The sequence below is a fragment of the Macrosteles quadrilineatus genome, unplaced genomic scaffold (genome assembly GCF_028750875.1).
Source record: "Macrosteles quadrilineatus isolate MER2022 unplaced genomic scaffold, UCM_ALF_1.0 Scaffold_1__1_contigs__length_201487025, whole genome shotgun sequence".
In the NCBI taxonomy this organism is placed as follows: Eukaryota; Metazoa; Arthropoda; class Insecta; order Hemiptera; family Cicadellidae; genus Macrosteles; species Macrosteles quadrilineatus.
Window position 1 is genome coordinate 29,616,434 of NW_026542594.1, and position 20,957 is coordinate 29,637,390.

Here is a 20,957-nt window from a genome sequence, read left to right on the forward strand (position 1 = left end):
GTTCATAAAACAACTTTTGATTATTTATAAAATATATTTTGTGTATACATGTTTGGATCCTAAAATCAGAGCAATTAAAACAGCATTCAAAACTACTGCTGTAGTTGTAATTTAGATCTCTTTGCTTTGAACATACTTAGCCTTTAAATATTCCTACCATTGATAATCCGGAAAAATAAGTCATTCAAACAGCCTCACACGCTTTATTTCGGGTTCATCAAGATTTTACTGTATTCATGTTTTATCACCTCTTACACCTCATTTTACATCAAAATACTAGATTTTGAGCTGGAATTCAATGTTATCGGGTAATTGTTAGATAGTTATAGTTAGTTATGGTTCACTTAGATAAAGCATAACATTACTTTAAACAGTACGATTCATCAGGAAGTATTTCAGTCTTAAGGTCAATATTTTTAACTAAAAAGTAGGCTTTACCTTCTTCAAGCAGCTCAACTTTTGTAATTGTTGGTTACAGCCGTTTCAGCATCATATTGCTATCATCAGTCATGAATCTCGACACATAACACACACAAATATTTACGATACATTTGAAAATTACAAAAATGATCAGGCCTGTTGCACAAACGGTTCTGGTTGAAATTTTCACGTTCCGAGCAAGATGCCGACTGGAGGATTCCTACGTCGTTCCCGGTGTGGTGACATTATCAGCTGAACTTTGTACTCCTGGCTTCGGATTTCTTAAAAAAATGCTATTGATCCAATAGATTAAAAAGGGTATTGAATATAAAATGTAACTTGTACTGTTGTTTAATCGTTCAAATTATTTTCAGTATAAGCTTTGTGAATTTCATACTCTTCCAGGGTATCCAAACAATTGCCTTTCTTACTTGTTTGGAGTATTACATATTTCTAAGCCAGTGTTCAGGTTAGGGATGGTCAAGTCTCGAAATTTCGGGAAATTTTCAATCTCGTTACACGAGACGAGATTTCTTTTTGGCCAAGATTTTTATCAAGACAAGAATAAAAAAAAAAAAAAAAAAAAAAAAAATTAAAAACGCCTGTCGAAAGTCAATGCAATACCCGCAATACAGGAGCGTGTTGTAGTTGCGTTTCCTTTGCGAAGGCGTTCTTATTTAATTAATTCTTTAAATGTAAATATTACTTTAATTATTTTTATAATATTACTTTAATAACATTTGAGAAGTTTTGTTAAGTGTAAGCAGTGTGAGGAATGTTTTATTACTACAAAATTAAAAAGTCAAAACAAGTAACTATTTTATAAAAATTAATATTGCTTTTATTTTATGATTTATTTTATTTTAGGATAAGTTGAACTCTATCCTAACTGATATCACTATGTTTCCTAATCGTAGGCATTTTTAATAAGTTAGGCGTGATTAATAAAAAAATGTTATGCTGATGTTTTTTAATAAAAGATTGTAAATATTCTTGCCTATTATCATTATTTTTGTATTTAAACAGTCATCTAACAATGTTACAAAATCAGGTAAAAATTTTGAACGTGCATTTCCTGTTGTGTATGAGAAGGGAAATCCCGTCTCGATCTCGTCTCGAAATTTTATGAGAAATAAAAAATCTCGTCTCGTCTCGTCTCGAACTAAAAATCCAATCTCGTCCATCCCTAGTTCAGGTCATTCATATATAGTGATTTTTGTCAAACAAATGTTGTGCAAAGGATGACTTTTGTTTGTCGGCTCTAGGAAATGGATGGTGCTCTTTGTATCTAGTTTTGAATGAACATGCAGTTTTTCCTATGGAGAAGCTCAGGAAATTTGCAATTTATTTTTTTTATAACACCTGACTTTTTGCCTTTGTTACCTAGATGGAACTTAACTTGAAACATTCAGTTTTTTTGTGAAATTCCCATATAGGGAAGCTATTACCGTAGGTCTCATGGTAAGACCTGGATCTGAGACCGATTTACTTTTTTATTTTGATGTCCCCAGAGGCCAAAAACACCATTCAAACTCCGTTCAAATTCTTCTTCTTAAAATAAAAAATAAACCATAGTGTTATAACTTAATAAACTTTTAAACATATATTTAACCCGTGAAACTATGCTTAAGGCAAAACTTTACATTACACACACTAAAGGCCCCATTTCATTAAGTGTTAAACCATGTCAAACCTAAATAACATGCATTTGATATAGGAAAATTAGGTTTTGTGTATTTACGTAAAAACTAAAAGAGATACAAAATAAGTGTAAATTACAAAGTTGTTAGGAATTAAAATACCCCCGCCGCAGCAAACCTGCCGACTAAGCGAATTTCCATTTGTCGGAATTGATTTTCAATTAAATCTATTTAAATAACATTAGGTTTAACGAGTCCCTAGGTTTGCTGCTACAAGGAAACTGTTGAAGTGGGGTTTTTAGTAAAATATTAATAGTTTAGTATAAAATAAATAAATTTGCCAAGTTTTATCAAAACATATCCATAAACAAGCAAACTACAACATTTTACAATATTCTCCATAAGAATAACATGGGAATTTTAAATTTACAATTTTTTGAATTTTCTCCGTTACCAATAACCGTACAAAAACAATTTGATATACTAAATTATTTGTTTTTTAAAGCTCTTTAAAAAGGTCTAGAGATAAATTGGGATATTTTGTGTTTTGAGGGTCAAAAATGATAAAAACAATTTTTTACCCCATAAAACCCCCCGTAAAAAGCCGTTCCCATGGTCCGATCATGCTGGTTCGCGAACTCATTCAAGTTTATCCCGCCTTACACCTTTCAACCAAATTTCATCAAAATCGGACAAAAATTACTCAAGTTATCGCGTTCACGGACGTATATATATATATACATACATATACATATATAAAAATTTGAACGAATGGTGTTTTTGGCTTCTGGGGATATCAAAATGAAAAAGTAAATCGGTCCCGGGCCTAGGTCTTACCGTGCCACCTACGGTAATAGCTACTTCCCTATAGGGAAATTCGCTAAAACCTATAAAACGATGTGCCACTTGACACATGTTGCTATTTAAAAATTTTTAACAATGGGCATTTGCAAATTTTAAAAAATAAATTTTGTTGGAATTTCTATCATTTCAAAAAACCGTTACTTGTTGCATATCAAAGTTAAGCTAATTTCATAACGAATAAGAAAATTCAACCGGAGAAGGGCTAAATGCATTAGTATAGGAAACACAAAGTATTAAAAAAATACTTCCGCCATTTTGAAACGGAAAAAAATAACTAATTTCTGTTTTCGCCAAAACGTTTGTCTATAAAATACCTTTAAAATTATATAAAACATGACATATGTTTATACAGTAGAGTCCCGTAAACTTGGCACTCGATAACCCGGCAGTCTGGATAACTCGGCCATCGCCTGGCTCAGAAAATTGGGTGTAGGCACATGACCGAGGCTGTAATCCTCTTAATCACGGTCGGTTGACCTGTCAGTTCTAGGTTGGTGTCGAACGCTTCTGCATCATACCATGCATAGCCGAACTGTTAGCGGCAAATTTTTAGCCCTACCACCGTCGCTGTCAAAACGTATGGTTTGTAGGTTAAATTTAAATTTAATTTAACTGTCATAACCTAACCAAAAATTACCATCATTACCAAACTAAAAATAGTTCTGTTCATAAAATAAAATTATAAATGCCTAAAATTAATTTTTTTTATTATAAAATTAAACTATCATAACTTAACCAAACCAACCAAACTTGCTGATAGTGAAAAAATTGAATAAAGGTTTACTAATCGAAAAATAGTACTGATAATAAAATTATAAATTCTAACAAAAGATGTACAGTTAAGAAGTAATCGCGTTCTGAGCGAAATCTTTGACAGAAAGTTAACGCCTCCGGTAGGATTCAGAACTTCCCCATCCCTCCTCCCGTGACCACTACCCTTAGGCCATAAATCAGGGGATTAACCCAAACAAAGATCTGGGCCGTTGTCCGTCTCCCCAGAAAATTCATGATTTTTTTAGTCCAAGTTAAATGTGGACTCCATCCAGATCAAGCCAAATCATTCGCAACTCATACCAAGGATTTTTTGAACTGTATCTGACGACTTAATACTGACTTGTAATATAAATGTAAATAAAAAAGGCGGTTAAAAAAACTTTAAAATTGTATTGCTCTTATTTTTAACCCTAGTTCCTGATAACCGGCATTTCACAAACCCGGCACTCTTCCAGTCCACATTACGCCGAGTTTGCGGGACTCTACTGTATTTGAAAATTCCGAGATTTGAACTAGTGACCCTAAGTTTTTGGCACACCCTGTATTGGGAAAAATATTTTAACGTTATTCCTTGGGGTCGATTTAGCGGGAAAATTTTATTTCATCCTTGTACGTTAAGCCGTTTTTCCGTAATCAATTTGAGACACCTCTCGTGGTACACCCTGCATTATAGTATAGTAGAGTCCCGCAAACTCGGCGTAATGTGGACTGGAAAGGTGCCGAGTTTGTGAAATGCCAGGTTATCGGGAACTAGGGTTAAAAATAAGGACAGTACAATTTTTAAGCTTTTTAACCTCCTTTTTTTATATTACAAGTCAGTATTAAGTCATCAGATATAGTACAAAAAGTCCTTGGTACGAGTTGTGAATGATTTTACTTGAGCTGGCTTGAGTCCATGTTTAGCTCGACTCAAATAATCACTAATTTTCTGAGCCAGGTGATGGCCGAGTTATCCAGATTGCCGAGTTTGCGGGACTCTACTGTACTAGGCAAGAGTCAATAAAAATTCCTATTTTAATAACTTTAGTACTGTAATGTATTAATTGATGCTTTCCAAATCCATTGTAATACAGTACAGAACCTTTTATTGAAATAAAGATACAAGCAACAATTTTGTTACAAGACAGGATGTTTATAGCCTCTCACTGGAGGCTCGAGGCACAAGAACTATCTTGACCTTGGAGTTGTTAACCCCCCTTCCCTCCCTGCCTTCCAAGTTGCGTTGTTTGTTTACTCCAGCAATAAAATAATCAGTTTTAAAAGTTCAGTTCTCATCGCCCAACGTGGGAGCGGAAATGCCGAGATTCCTAGAAAGCAGCGTTTAAACCGAACTGCTCTCAAAGCAAGGTCGGTTAAAACAAACTGTATTATTTTACGATTGAAGGCGGATAATCCGATTATCGGGGTCTACTTTAGTATGTTTTTACTTATTACCAAAAAGCTAAGGAACGATCCTGACTATTACTGCAAAGTAACAGTATTTCCCATCTTTAATTTAAAATATTTGTCTGTGTTATGGGTTTTAATTTCGACAACGCTGCTTCAGCCGAGATTTGTCTGATAATGTCATTATGCTGCTGAAACGGCCGTAACCAAAGTTACAACATTTGAGCTGCTTGAGGGAGGTAAAGCCTACTTTTTAGATACGTTATAGCTCAGGGGCTAAAATAATGGATTTTGATAAATTTGTTTACCAACAAAAAAATAAATATGACAGCCTTTATTTGCTTTGTAAAGGTGTGTCAGTTCAATATTGTTTAGTTACCTTTTTTATGTTTTAGAAGGGTTTAAAAAAACAACTTCCAAAATAAAAATAGATAGAAGCACTTTTTATGGATTAATACCCATAGTAATAGCCTACTGGTATGAAAATATATTGGCCTATTTATACTTAATATTTATCTGATTTTATCATGTCTTTCTTATCGGAACCTCCAGTTTATAATAGTAAGACAAATTGCTTACTTTTATGTTTTGTAGTTTAGATGCATTTCTTGTCACTGTAGTGTTCTGTATTTTCAGTGTTGTGTGTATGTGTAGACATGATTATTTTTTATCCTCTTTAATGTGTGCTTTATTTGTCTGTACAGTAGAACCCCTCATATCCGACCATGACGGGACCGGGCCATGGTTGGAACGGCCAAAAGGTTGGATATTGGGAGGAGCATAACATGCAGTCTCCGCGACATTAGTAACCGTCTCTTGTAACCTCGGGAACACCCGTGAGCATGTCTTGCTGTCTCGGCAACATCGGTAATTGCACAGAAAACATGTTTTCTGTGGTAATTGTCGGTAATTGTCTCCCGCGACCGCGACAACACCCGCGAGCATGTCTTGCATTCTTGGTGACTTAGGTAAACATCTCCCACGACCACGGCTACACCAGCGAGCTAGTGTAAAATAAAATGCTCTCTCGACAATATATGATCGGCCTTTTGGGTAACGAAACACACTCAGAGTTATTGCCCCAGACAGGAAACAAGTAGGATAGCCTGAGTAGTCGGAAATGAGAGGTAGGATATGAGGGGTTTTACTGTATATAACACCTGTTTTTTAAATAAATTCTTATCAAACAATTTTTCTTTAATTTATCGTGAATTTGGTTTTAGCGTATGGTACTGTTAAAAAGGAAAGTAAAATTCTATAAAATAAGTTAACATAAGTTTTTGCTGTGGATCAAAAACTTAAATCAACCACTAAATAAAATAATTAAAACCTTTGAATTTCAATATAACTAGTTTAAAATAATTAATTACTAGCCGACCTGTGCAAAGCATTCACACTGAATCCTTCTCAAAACCCACTTATTGAAGTGCACGATATACTGCATTGTAAGTGAATATATTAATGAGTTCAGGAATCCTGTAGATGTGGGTTTACATTTAAGCCTTAGATAATTAACTTTTTCATAATATAAAGTTTAGTTATTTACATTTTTACATGTTTAGAGGACCTCTTTGAACTATGTTTTGAGTAATAATCTCGCCATATAAGATTTTTGTGTTGATGGTTTGTTTTTACACAGACATTTTTTTTCTCTTATGGGGCTGGGGTATCATTACCCCTTGCTACCTCAACCTAAAAGATCTTTTGTAGCACCCTTTTAGCTTAGTCACCCAACCGAAGTCTTCTTGCGAAGCCAATCAGTTGGTACACACTCATTTCTCGTATTTCAGTAGGCATCGGGAATGCCTTTCGTAGGTGTTTTAACCTCTTCTGGGCTATTGCCGGACATTCCAGCCATATGTGCTCAGCGGATTCTGTATCGTAGAGGCCTGTCTAAGACCTATTGTCTTGAGGTACTTCCTCACATAGCCATGCCCTGTAAGACCTATCAAGAGGCTTATTTCCCCTTTTTGGAGGTCGAAGATGTTTCTCCATTCCTTACTAAGAGGATTGATGAGCATCTTTGATTGTCTTAGGCCTGGGGTATTTTCCCAAACCTTTGCTTGTTGTCCCTTTGCCCAGGCTAGGATTTTTGATTGGCTTTTGCTCACTGGGACTCCGCAGCATTGTTCAGGCCCGACAAGTTCGGACTTTGCCCCTCGCCCGCCAGGACGTCAGCCCTTTCGTTGCCTTCGTGCCCAACGTGACCTGGGATCCATGCAAGTTAGACTCTATTGTGTTCGCCCAAGGCTTTGAGGGCGTTCCTGCAGCTCTGCACAACTTAAGATTCCACCACGCAGGCGTCGATTGCTTTGAGACCAGCTTGGCTGTCTGAGAGGATAAGAACCCCTCTCCTCTTCAGGCCTTTATCCAGCTGCAGTCTCGCACAATGCTCTATCGCCATGACTTCCGCCTGGAAGACAGTCGGCGTTTCACCGAGGCCTTTGATAGGTGGGTTCCAATCCCATACACTCCAAGTCCCGACCTGCCCACCCTCTGTGATCTGTCTGTGTAAAACACCATCGCCGACTTTCCTGTTTTATCCCTTACCTTCTGCCATTTCCCTCTGTCTCCTATGGCCACTTGGTAGGGTTTAGCAAAGTCGTACTTCCTAATCATAAGATCTGAGACTGACAAACCGTCATTTCCATGTCTAAGCTAGGGAGTTCACTTAGAATTGACATGTGACCGGTCCTTCTCGAAGGAGATATTTCTCCTTTACTGCAAGTCTTCAGGGCTGTTAATGCCCTTTTCTTTATATCCAGTTCAAGTGGGAGTGCGCCTAAAATTGACTCCATCACCACTGTCGGGCATGATCTTGTTGTGCCACATACCCCTCTGCAGGCAAGTCTTTGCAGTTGTTGCATCTTTGCGGCTGCCCCAGTTTGCTCTGCCTTCTGCCACCACACCAGGGCTGCGTATTCCACCATAGGCTTGACTATGTTGCCAAATGTTCTTCTGCAGGTGCCCATGGCTCCTGTTCCTTTGGCAATGACGTAATCTATGTGCCGGTTCCAAGTCAACTTCTGATCTAAGTAAACACCCAGATATTTAGTCTCCTTGACTGACTTGACCCTCACTCCCCTAATCTGGGGTGGGGACATTTTGGTTCTCCTTTTCCTCGTGAAGGTCACTATCTCAATTTTTGTGGGGTTGATTGGCAAACCTTTTGTGTTACACCAATTGTCTATGAAATCTACCACCCGCTGGGTAAGGTCCTCAATGGTACCTTTGTGTTTCCCTCTCACGGTCAGCACTAGATCATCTGCAAATGCCTGTAGGTCAATGCCTGTTTGTCCAGCTTCCCTCAGCAAGCCGTCAAGCACAAGTGACCATAGTAGGGGAGATATGACTCAGGCTGAGTTGGTTCTTTTCCTTTCTTTCGTAGGAACACCACTCTAGCTCTTCTCCATCTAGTTAGGATATATCCTAGTGCATAACTCCCCCTATACAATGCAACAAGGAGATCCACTAGAACCTCCATGCCTTCTTGCAAGAGAGCATGGAATATCCCATCTCTCCCAGGAGATTTGAAAGGGCAGAATGAGTTTACTGCCCATTTCACAACCTCTGGTTTGAATATCTTTCCCGACGCCCGTCTGGCTAGCGCCACTTCTCTAGGGGACTTCCCTGGGCAGGGCCAATTGGCTCCTTCCCCTATGGGACAGTTCTCCGGGAAGTGTACGCTTAGCATCTCCTTTAGGGTATCGCCCATGTTGGTCGTGAGATGGCCGTCTTAAGCCATTACTGTGCCCAAAGGGCTGGATTGTTCACTCTGTAGTGCTTTCTGTTTTAATAATTTGAGATTCTATTAACTTAAAATCTGATTTTTTCTGTGCATAGTTTGAACAGTCTGAGAGAATGCGACATGAGGAACGAGAGTTGAGGGAACGTGAGAAGATGAAGGAGAAGGAAGGAGACAGAAACAACCGTAGTCATCAGCTGAGACGGGAGATCTGGATACATCCTGAGGGAGGGAGGAGAGTTCACCGTACTACCAGCACATCTGCTCACACGGACTCTGACTCCGAGACAGAACTGGGCGCCCTGCCACATCTGGAGGTAGGGGAAGCTCACCTGGATAACTACCGGTTTTGATTTATTTTGAGCTTTGCAAGGCAGACTATTTAACTTTGGGTTAGGAAAAAGCAATGGCCTTTTGATCTTGAGCCAAAATAAGGATGTATTAAATTGAATTATTAATTGATGCACAGTAGAACTCCAACCCTCCAAATTAATTGGGGATTAGACCAATTCAAATATGCAGAAATTTGGATGGTTGGATACACCTTGGAGAATTAAGAAAAATCATCTTTAAGCTATACTTATAAGAAAGACAACATCTTTATCTTATTTATAAAAATAAAAACCGGATTAAATTTCACCATTTTTACACCCGTAAATTGTACATCATGGAAGAAATTATTAGCTTTAATCTGGGATCGATTAAGTGCTCTTGCTTCAGAAAATGTCATTTTATACACAATCACTCATAAAACTAAAAAAAAAACACATTTGGATTTTCACAGAAATTGCATAAATCAAACTACTCTTGGCTTTATTCAAAAAATTATTGTCTTTTTCAGTTATCAAAGAGGTTCTACATGAGTTTATGATTGTATTGGTAGATTTACTTTCACAGAAATTGCATAAATCAAACTACTCTTGGCTTTATTCAAAAAATTATTGTCTTTTTCAGTTATCAAAGAGGTTCTACATGAGTTTTATTCATGTTCACGGCAAGCTGTTTATGAAAGTTGGGTGAGTAAAATTAAATTACCAATCATTAGGCATTATGAACATTGAATAGTTTATACAATTCATTCAGTGAAATCAGTGAGCAGGAACAGTTTTCAAATCAACAGTCATACTATATTGTCATGAAGAATCCTGTAAATATATTAGGTAAAACTATATTTTAAGGATATAGCTCAACCTAAAAAGAGCAAAATGTTAAACATTGTGCTGCCATTAAATCGGTTAAAGTTAAGTAAAGCAATTAACATAGTACCAGAACAGTGGAGGCACCAAGGGTAATAGACAGAAGAGTAGTCAAGGAATCAGTTAGCTGCATGTGTAAATTGAGTAAAGAAGTGTACAGGAGAACAGGTTGTTGAAATACAGTACGTGGAAAGCTATCTGAAGTAAGTTATAAAAATTGATCAGTAAATAAGTGGAAAAGTTTGTTGATATGTTCGGTCCAGGCAAACTTGCTGTCTAACGTAATGATGTGGAATTTGGTCTGAGTCGCTTCTGTTAGATCTGCTGAATGTGCAACTCTGTCTTTTTTGTTGAGAAGTGCATTTGGGTTGTCCTGGTTGGATTAATGCTAGGACTAGACCATTTTTTCCACAATATACTATTGCATTGTTCATGGCCTTTTTTATGTTAAGAGCGAATGTTCATCTGCAGTACTGTTACTGATTAATAGGGTAGTGTTGTCTGCATAGCCTATATTACTGTAGTTGTGTTTTGGCCCCGCAGGGGGCCCACGTTTGCGTGGGTACGCGGCCTGGTGACCATGCGGACCCTAGCTTTTGCCCCCCCAGAGGGGAGGTAATTGCCCGGTGTCTGAAACCCGAAGAATGGAGAGTCTGATGAGCGACTTTGATAATTTGCTGTTAGGTACCACAAACACAAACCTTGTTTTTGCCTCACTGCCTATGCGCCACGACAAACCGAGATTAGACAACAAAATCAGTGACATAAATGATAAGCTAATTGCAAAAATGAATTGCTCAAAGGGGAACAATAAACTGCTAGAACTTCATCTTTTGCCTCGTCACCTATACACGAACCATGGTCTACACTTCAACAAGAAGGGCAAAAGGAAGATTGCTGAAGAAATTCTAAAATCACTCCAGGACTGCTGCTTCAATCCATCCACAGTCAACAAACAGAAGATGAGACTACCCTCTGACGATGACCCTGTCATTGTTGTCGAAGCAGACATGAATGCCGCAATACACAAGCTAGGAGATGAAGAAGAGGTAGCTTTTGTTCACTGTATCTCTGCTGACGTTGACAGTGACAGGCACATGAGTGCAGGTGTAGCGACAGCATTTAAAAAACATTTCAAGAAACCCTTAACAACAGATTTTGTACACTCACACCTAACTTATCAAAAAATTAACAAAGTTTCAGTATATGGATTAGTAACCAAACCTAAATATTACAGTAAACCAGACATCAGGGATTATGACAAAGCTTTCGATACTCTGGAACAGGACGTAAGACAGAAAGGCCAAAAGTTAATAGTTTGTTCACCAGCGGGCTGTGTCAGGGATAATGTTCCTGTCGAGCACATGGTAACCAGAATATGCCAGCTGCAACAAAGGACAAATGCCAAAGTGATCATAGTAGTGAATGATGAGAACTCTACCAGAACTCTCCGAAGTGGGCTTTCTTACAATGATTTTGTAAATAAAATAAAACTTAACATCTTTAATGCCATGAACAAAACCGATGAGTCAGGAAGTGGTGCTTCAGCAGACATCACGGTCAACACAACTGAAGGTGGGACAACAACCTCTACTGACAAAATGTCTTTTGATAAAAGTAGTACCTGTAGTGTAGATACTAATGTAAATAGTAGTGATCTTCAAAAAAACTTAACGTCAGCAACCCAAGTGTATGTAACTTAGCTTTAGATAAGCGTGTAAATAAGCCAAAACAATTAAAAAATGTAAAGTTTAATGTAAAATATAAAAAAAATATTCTAAAAAAATGTTTGTTAACTCACTTAAATATTCAGGGATCAAGTTTAAGTAAATTTGTTGTCTTGAAAGTTACTTTAGATCATTTAAAACTTGAACCAGAAATTGTTTGTTTGTCAGAACATTGGATGGATACAAATGATGTTCACTTGCCTAACTGTTTTTCCTCCTATAAGCTAGCCTCAGTTTACCACAGAAGTGTAAAAAGTAGGGGAGGGGTATGTATTTTTGCAAAAAATAATATCACTTTTAAAGAAAGGAAATATATTGATTCTATGGCAATTGAAGAAGCTTTTGAATGCACTGCTATTGAAACAATGAGTAATGAAAAGTCAACCAAAACAATATACATTGTAATTTACAGGACTCCGAATGACCAAAACCTAAAGATTTTTTTCTCAAGCTTTGAAAAACTATTACAGCACCTTGAGGCAGAACAACATTTGTGTCCAATATACATAAGTGGGGATTTTAATATAGACATGCAAATTGATGATGAAAAATGTGTTAGGTTTAAAACTTTGTTTCAGTCTTTTGGGTACAATGCCATGATCAAGGAGTATACTCGAATAACACCAACTACAGCCACTTGTATTGATAATGTAATTTCAAATGTAAATAGTATTGATAAGATTTGTGAAGTAGTGGACTTTGGGATATCTGACCACTTAGGTCAGGTAATTTGTCAAAGAAATGAAATAAGGCCTAACCAATGTAAAAAATACTTGTCGAAGCGGGTCATAAAGAAGGAAAACGTTCTTGGTATGTTAAACGGTCTGATTGAAGAGAACTGGACTAATTGCATGTCAAACCTTAGTTCTAATGGTAGTTTCAATAATTTCTTTGGAATATTCTATGATTCTTTTTTGAATAATTGCCCAATTAAACAGAAATCTCTGTCAACAAATGGGAGAAATAATCAATGGGTAACAAAAGGTATTAGAATATCCAGTAAAAGAAAATGGGAGCTTTATAAAATTTCTAGAAATAATACAAATCCTGTTTTCTTAGAATACTTTAAAAATTACAAGAAGGTTTTTAAGAAAGTAATTTGGGCAGCCAAAATGAGGTACAACTTAAATTTGTTAGAGAATAGTGATAATGTAGGTAAAACAACATGGAGCATTGTAAAGAGAGAAATCGGTACAAATTGTAAAACAGAACCTTGTCTAGGAATCAAAATTAATGGGGAGGTTATTGACGATCCTATAAAAGTAGCTGATTGCATGAACCATCACTTCATTGGTGTAGCAAATAAGTTTCAGTCCCAGGTTTCGGTGGCAGATTCAATAGCCAAAGCAAAAATGGCAACTCTAAATGTCCCACATGCATTTGAATTTAAGATTGTCTCTGAATCCGATGTTATCTCCTGCATCAATCGATTAAAGAATAAAAGTTCAACTGGCTGGGATGAAATTCCTACAAATGTAATAAAATCATTGGCTTCTTCAATTATAAAACCACTCACTCATTCTATCAACATTTCACTGCTGACAGGAGTCTTCCCCGACAAATTGAAGTATGCTCAAATTATACCTATATTTAAAAAGGGGGACTCGGAAGAAATTTCAAACTACCGACCAGTGGCTCTCTTACCTGTGTTTTCAAAAATATTTGAAGAGGTTGTTCTCTCACAAATTGTTCCATTTCTTGAATCAAACAATTTATTGAACAAGAATCAATTTGGTTTTCGGAGGGAGAGAAGCACGTCTGATGCAATAGTCAATCTAGTTTCTGAGGCAGTGGAGGCCTTGGACGGATCGCAGAGAACCTTTGGTGTTTTCTGTGATTTGTCTAAGGCCTTTGATTGTGTCAGGCATGACATTCTCTTGGAGAAATTGAGATTGTATGGGATATCTGGATCATCTTTTTCATGGTTTTCTAGTTACATCACTAACAGATATCAGCAGGTTGTCATCAAAGATAAATCCGGTGTAAAACATTTTTCTGAATGGAGCTCAGTAACCCATGGTGTTCCGCAGGGATCTAAATTGGGGCCTCTTCTGTTCATCCTCTACATCAATGACTTGTCTTTTTCAATTTCTTCCAAAATTATTCAATTCGCTGATGACACAACAATGCTAGTAAGAGCACCTTCTATTTTTTCTGCAACTAACATTGCATCCCGAGATTTAGATTCCATGATAACTTGGTTTGCACAAAACGGACTACATCTAAACTGTTCCAAAACTCATCTTCTTCATTTCCATAATCCACAACTGAAGGCAGGTGAGATAACAATCAAACTAAAATCAGGTGATTCCATAAAATCTTCTGCAAATACTAAATTCCTGGGTGTAAACATAAATGAAAATCTAAAATGGTCTGATCATCAAATACAAATTAGCTTGTCTCTAGCAAAAGCACTGTTTGGTCTAAGGGTGGTTTATAAGTCTTCGGGTTTGCATGCAGCTCTTGCTGTGTATCATTCTTATTTTATGTCTAGGTCTTCCTATGGTATTATCTCATGGGGCAGCTCCCCCATTACCAAGAATATTTTTATCTTACAAAAAATTGCCGTTAGAATTTTAGCTGATACCAGACCACGTTCCTCTTGCCGCCCCCTTTTTATTCAGATGAAACTCTTGACAATTTATGCAGTTTATATTTTTCAACTGTGCATCTTTGTAAAAAGAAATTATAAGGAATTTATGTTGAAAAATTACACTCATCAATATAACACCCGACACAGGAATGATCTTCAATATCCTGTGCATAGAACAGCTCTGTATGAAGGATCGCCATGGTACATGGGTAGGAAAATTTACAATAACCTCCCAGATCAAATTAAAACTGAAGAAAATATGTCATCCTTTAAAAGAAAACTAAAATCTTATCTCATTCTCTTGTGTCCTTATTCCCTAGATGATTTTATAAAAACTTAGCTTTAGGTTTTATGGATTGATAAAAACAAAGAATTTAGCATAAGGTATTATTAGATTGTAAAGTGGTATTGACATGTCATATGTTTATATGTGAAAATCACAATCTTGTAAACTTATGTGACGAATAAACATTTCATTTCATTTCATTTCATTTCTGAACCGGCACTTCAGGTAGGCCACAGTTATGGACGACTGGGAAAGCCAGCCCCTTTGGGTCGTACCCAAAGTGAGAGTCCCCAGTGACATTCCCTCCATTCAGGGTGGTGGGGTGTTTAGTTTGCCTCGACCTAGGTCTCGCATCTACCTGTATCTGTGGTTGTGACTGGAGTCTTTGGGCTTGTCCTGCCTGTTGTGTACGACTGACATTTTGCGAGGCATATCCTTGGCTCTGGAAGTAGCCTTGTCCTGGGAGGTGAAAGATGGGCAAACCGTAGCCCCCGAAGGGGAGGTAACTGCCCGGTGTCGGAATCGGTACTTCAAGTAGATCGCAGTTATGGACGACTGGACAAGCCAGCCCCTTAGGGGAGAGTACCCAGTGACATTCCTCCACCAGGTTGGTGGGATGTTCAGCTCTCAGAGAGGTGGTTGGAAGTGCGCCATCAGTCTCTCATCTGCCTGTGGCTGTGATTCTTTGGGCTTCGGCCAGCTTGTTGTATGCGACCGACATTATGTGCGGCAAATCCTCGACTTTGGAAGTAGCCTTCCTGGAGGTGAAATCGGGCGAATACCCGTAAACTCACGGGGACACTCTAGGGGAACGGAACTTTCCGCAGTGTGAGGGCAACGGAACCTCAATTGAGTCAAGGGTGTCGCCACCTTTGGTGGATAGGTTCATCCAGGTGGGTCCCACTTCTAAACCCGCCTCCTTTTGGGAAACCCTGAGGGCCTGGCAGTGATGTTGGGCTTGATGGGCAAACAAAGTAGATCGGGTGTTGGGATCAAGCCCGCTAGGGGTATCTGGGGATCTATCGCCCTGGGTATCCCTGGTTTCCCAGATGGCGGGTTTCGGCTTGTCAGGGATTGGATAGGTCCTGAGTGTTGCTTGCACTAAATGCGTCAGGGCACTTCATTATGGGCCTTCAGGTTGTACCTACTGGATTCCAGGTGGAGTGATGCTTAACCAAGTAGCCGGTATCCCTGGTTAGGATTGAGGGGCAACCCTCTCTCCGAAGGGTTGCTTTGGCAGCCGGTGAGATTGATAGCCGTAAGCTATCCACTCATGGTGTACTCAAGGTTGGAGCTCAAGTTCCGGCCTGCGCCATGGGGCCCGGGTAAGGGTAACTAGGTACCGGGTTGCGGTTGGGGAGTTTCGGCTCCTTCAGCAATAATAATGTAATGTAATGTAAAGTTGTGTTTTGGGTCAGCATTTCATTTAGGAGATTGTTTGTTAGTAAAATAAAAAGTATTGGGCCCAAGACAGATCCCTGAGGTACTCCTCTTGTTAGAGGTTGAGCATTTGTGCGATTGGTGTATGCCTGGTTTTCTACTGAGTGTTGTAGCCCAACAACTTGTGAGCGGCCTTCAGATAACTTCTGAACCATTTATTAGCCAAGCCAGTTACTCCTAGGCTATCCAGTTTGTTTTGTTTGTTGTTTGTGTCGGACAGTAATTTATGTCCGAGGCAATCAAACCCAATGCTATATATAGTTAAGGGTGTGCGATGCATCGAAAATGCATCAAAATTTTGATTTGATTCAGCATGCATCGAAATCACGATGCATCGATTTGGCCTCGATGCATCGAAAAAGACCGATGCATCGATTAAGTCCCGATGCAACGATTGCGTCCCGATGCATATTTAAAACTAATTTCGGACTCCAAAATGAGTTTTAGATAGGGAAGTGTCAATTATCGCTACCACCGATACTCGGACATTGCCGATACTAGGAATATCGGTATCAAGAATCGATTGCCAAACGTCGATTTCGCCGGATTCCGCTGATACCGACACCCGACAGGGATGGATAGATATTTTATTGTAACATTTATTTATTTGATATCTATTAGTTTTGTAATCACGCTAACAACTTTAGTAACCAACTTGGCATACTATTTAGTTCAAAACAGCTAAAGTTTAGCTTCAGCTGTTCTCTCTGCAGGCAGATGATATTGCACAACACAATACAATCTACATTTCAAGATGTCAGACAGTCAGAATTCAGTCTCAGACAACCGGCGCGCGAGTGTCCTCAACACGAAATTATACTAAAAAATGTCTGTATCAATAAGTCAGACCTTTAAATGTACCTATTATTTTTATTTTTAGAACAAAATAAATAACCTAAACTTGTCTAAATGTTCAGTTTCATCCCTGCATTACGCATCATTAGAAAAATTTGATTCAATTACAACATCGTCGAAGTCAGAGGGTTAGGCTTGCACTTGCCCTGGAGACGTAGCTAACACATTACGAAAAAAAGTATACTATCCTATTTAGATAGTATTAGCACCAAAAAGTAGATCCATATTATATCTGTAATATCTAACTAGTTTAAGAGTTTAAGTGAAGTTTTTAGTGCTACTATAACATAAGTATTTATTGAAAAACACCATACGCATAGTCCATGTTGATTTTGTAATATTATAATGAATGGTAAATGTTGACTATCTAAGATAAATCCAAGTATGTAACAAGAGTTCTCATTGGTCGAGAGGCCACGCTGCACTGTCATGTCAGCCAATCGACGTTCGTGTTTCAATGGAGCAAGTGACGATTGCTTTGATGTCGTTATTTGGGTGTGAGTCTATTATTGTGGGAAGGGTTTAGATAAGATACATGATAAATTAATATCAAGAACCGTTATGTAGGACGTGTTTGTTTATAAAGAGTATAAAATTAGGTTAAAGTTTAAAACGGTGTGATTTTCTTTTGTCTTACAAAGACCTACTAGATTTGACGTTCAATTATGTCAGTTAACTAAATCTTGGCATATGGCTTTATATAATATTTTTATAAAACATCAATTTTTCCGATTATATATCAATATGAATATTTTGGCTCAAAACATCAATTGTTCCAATCGATCGTTGTAGCATAGACTAACCAACACAAGGGAGTAGGCTATGTTTTATCTATGGTTGTAGTTACGTGTCGTACCCGGCTGGTTCACAGTGAATCCACTCTGCCCAGCCTTGTTCTTGGTATCATCAGGCACATAAACACATTTGTTACTAATTAAAACTATGGAATGAATGTTTAAAGCACCCGAAGAAACACATTTTGTTGCACAGTGCAACACGATTCTTTAACACTGTAGGCTGTTATTTTTTTTAGAAAAAATTGTCGCATAGTTGCTCATTAACTTATTGAAATTAATTGTGTGATCAGCTGTTGACTTTTGAATGCAGAAGATAAATAAATAGCGGATAGCATTAATCCACAGATATTAGAACATAAACGGTAGTATGGATCATAAATATAATCAAATGACGTCACTAGCTTGAGGTCCGTGACGTAGGAAGTGGTGAAGGAAGTGTAGTCAAGGCGAGCTGTCCGGAGTGTGGGAACTGTTTATGACGATTAGATTAAGGTATGTGCATTCCTAAAATTCTATGGGAAGGGAGGAAAACGGGTTTGCGACGTAGGAAGTGGTGAAGGAACTAGTCAAGGTGAGCTGTCCGGAGTGTGGAAACTGTTTACGAGACGATTAGATTAAGGTATGAGCATTCCTAAAATTCTATGGGAAGGGAGGAAAACGGGTTTGCGACGTAGGAAGTGGTGAAGGAACTAGTCAAGGTGAGCTGTCCGGAGTGTGGAAACTGTTTACGAGACGATTAGATTAAGGTATTTGCAATCCTAAAATGATATGGGAAGGGAGGAAAACATGTCCACGATGTAGAAAGTGGTGAAGGAAGTAGTCAAGGCGAGCTGTCCGGAGTGTGGAAACTGTTTATGACTATTAGATTAAGGTATCTACAATCCTAAAATGCTATGGGACGGGAGGAAAACAGGTCCGCAACGTAGGAAGTGGTGAAGGAAGTAGTCAATGTGAGCTGTCCGGAGTGTGGGATCTGTTTATGACCAATAGATTAAGGTATTTGCATTCCAATAATGCTAAGTGAAGGGAGGTAAACAGGTCCGTGACGTAGGAAGTGATAAAGGAAGCAGTAAAAGCGAGTTTTTCGGAGTGTGGGAACTGTTTATGACGATTAGATTAAGTTATCTTGGTATCTACAATCCAAGGAAGAGAGGGAAACAGGTCTGCGACGTAAGAAGAGGTGAAGGAAGTCGTAAGGTGAGCAGTGTGGAATTTGGGAACTGGAAACCGTTTGTAGCAGTTAGATTAATGTATCTGCAATGCTAAAATGCTATGAGAAGGGATGAAAGCATGCCCACGACATAGAAAATGGTGAAAGAAGTAGTAAAGGATAGCAGTGCGGAGTGTGGGCAATGTTTGTGGCAATTACATTAACGTATCTATCTAAAATACTAAAATGCTATGGAAAGTGATGAAAACAGGTCCACGATGTAGGAAGTGGCTTAGGCAGTAGTAAAGTATGTTAGACATATTGTAGCACATATTGTTAGAACCGTCTGTGGCAGTTAGATTAATGTATCTTCAATCCTAAAATGCTATAAGAAGGGAAGGAAACAGGCCCTACGACGTAGGAAGTGGTGAAGGAAGTAGTAAAGGCTGGCAGTGCAGAGTGAGGGAACTGTTTGGGCAGTTAGATAAATGTATCGAATACTTAAATGCTATGAGAAGGGAAGGAAACAGGTCTATGACATAGGAAATGGTGAAGGAAGTAGTAAGGCTTGCAGTGCAGAGTGTGGGAACTGTCTTTGGCAATTACATTAATTTATCTGCAATCCTAAAATGCTATGGGAAGAGACTGTAGACTGTAGGTTAAAATGATTATGAAGCACAAATCGTTACATATTTTGATACAAATTCAATCGTTTAAAATAGAAATTTACAACTGAGTTGACAACAGCTGAATTTTACTCCATAGAGGCTAAAAACGAATTTTATTCCCTAAAGAGTAAAAATGCTACCTAAGACCCGCAACGCATGCACCAATGACGACTGTTTTACTGCAGTATGACAAAAACAATATAATATGAACACTTGATGGCTCCGCTCAATTTTGTGGATGCATCTGCGAACGCCACCTAGTAACTATTATCTTTTTGGTAGGCCTCGCTGATCTCTTTGAACTTTTTAGTTTACACACACTTTTATTAATTTCAATCTTTATTTTTAATTTCAGATCTATTTATTCATAGCATGCAATAATGTATCAAATAGACAGTAAACACTGACTATCAACTTTTTTGGTTCGTGCTGATTTAAGAATGAACCAGAAGTATTGAAAGCCAACAAATATAAATATAAAAATTAAGTAACAATACTACATCATAAAATAAACTCTATTTTATTTAATACAGGTCAATAACAATAAACTTAAAAAGTCTGGAGACCCCCTGTTAATTTTTTAATGGCCCATACTAGTAAAACTAAACTCGGCACACCTTTATGGCATGTTATGAAGTACTGTTTGGGCATAACCGCCACTTGGTGTACACCCTCAAAATGGGGGATTTTGGGGGAAACTCGAAAATTTTAAAGGTTAAGCCCCATCAAGTGACCCTTCTTTTTGAAGGTCGTAATAAAATAAAACTAACAATGCAAACTAGAGGTCTCTATCTTTACAGAGTAAGATATGGCAGCCAATTGAATACAATTGCAAGTTAATTCTGATTTCTAAAGGAATCAATCAGCTGCCATTTTTTACTGGATTGTGATAGAGACCTCTAGTTATTGTTAGTTTTTTTGTTAGTTTTATTTTATTACCAGTAATTTTCTGGCATTATCGGTGACGGGTTTATCGGTGAGAAGGTATCGGTACCGACATTTCACCATCGGTTTTCGATTCCTGTTCTTTTGCCAAGAACCGGCGGAACCGACATTTGACGTGAAGTACCGACCCATCACTAATATATATTTAGACAGATTATAATTATGACGACACTTGATTATAGGAAAGTTTTTATAGTCCTCGCCACCCTAACTTGAGGCAGCCCAAGACCGCACGCCATATATCTGGCGCGGCCTTGGGCTGCCTCAAGTTAGGGTGGCGTGGACTATAGGATAGTTCAAAATTACACATTTCCTGAAAACGCAAATCTTTTACAATAAGAAAAAACTACATTTTGTAACATTGTAAAAATATGTAGGCTAATACAGACAACAATTTTGTTTGCAAACAACTTGTAACGTTAACTAGTTAGGGATGGACGACATTCTGTCATCCGTCATGGTCAGATATGA

General features: G+C 38.0%; 1 protein-coding gene across 2 annotated transcripts in view; it reads left to right on the forward strand.

Moving 5' to 3' along the window:
• LOC129005913 (telomerase-binding protein EST1A) overlaps nt 1-20,957 on the forward strand; it is a 135,740-nt gene that overhangs the window by 48,003 nt on the left and 66,780 nt on the right. For both annotated transcript variants that reach the window (XM_054434956.1, XM_054434962.1), the window contains 2 exons: nt 8,928-9,146; nt 9,784-9,845. In XM_054434956.1, the coding sequence (XP_054290931.1) occupies nt 8,928-9,146; nt 9,784-9,845 (281 nt within the window). The remainder of the gene's footprint in view (nt 1-8,927; nt 9,147-9,783; nt 9,846-20,957) is intronic.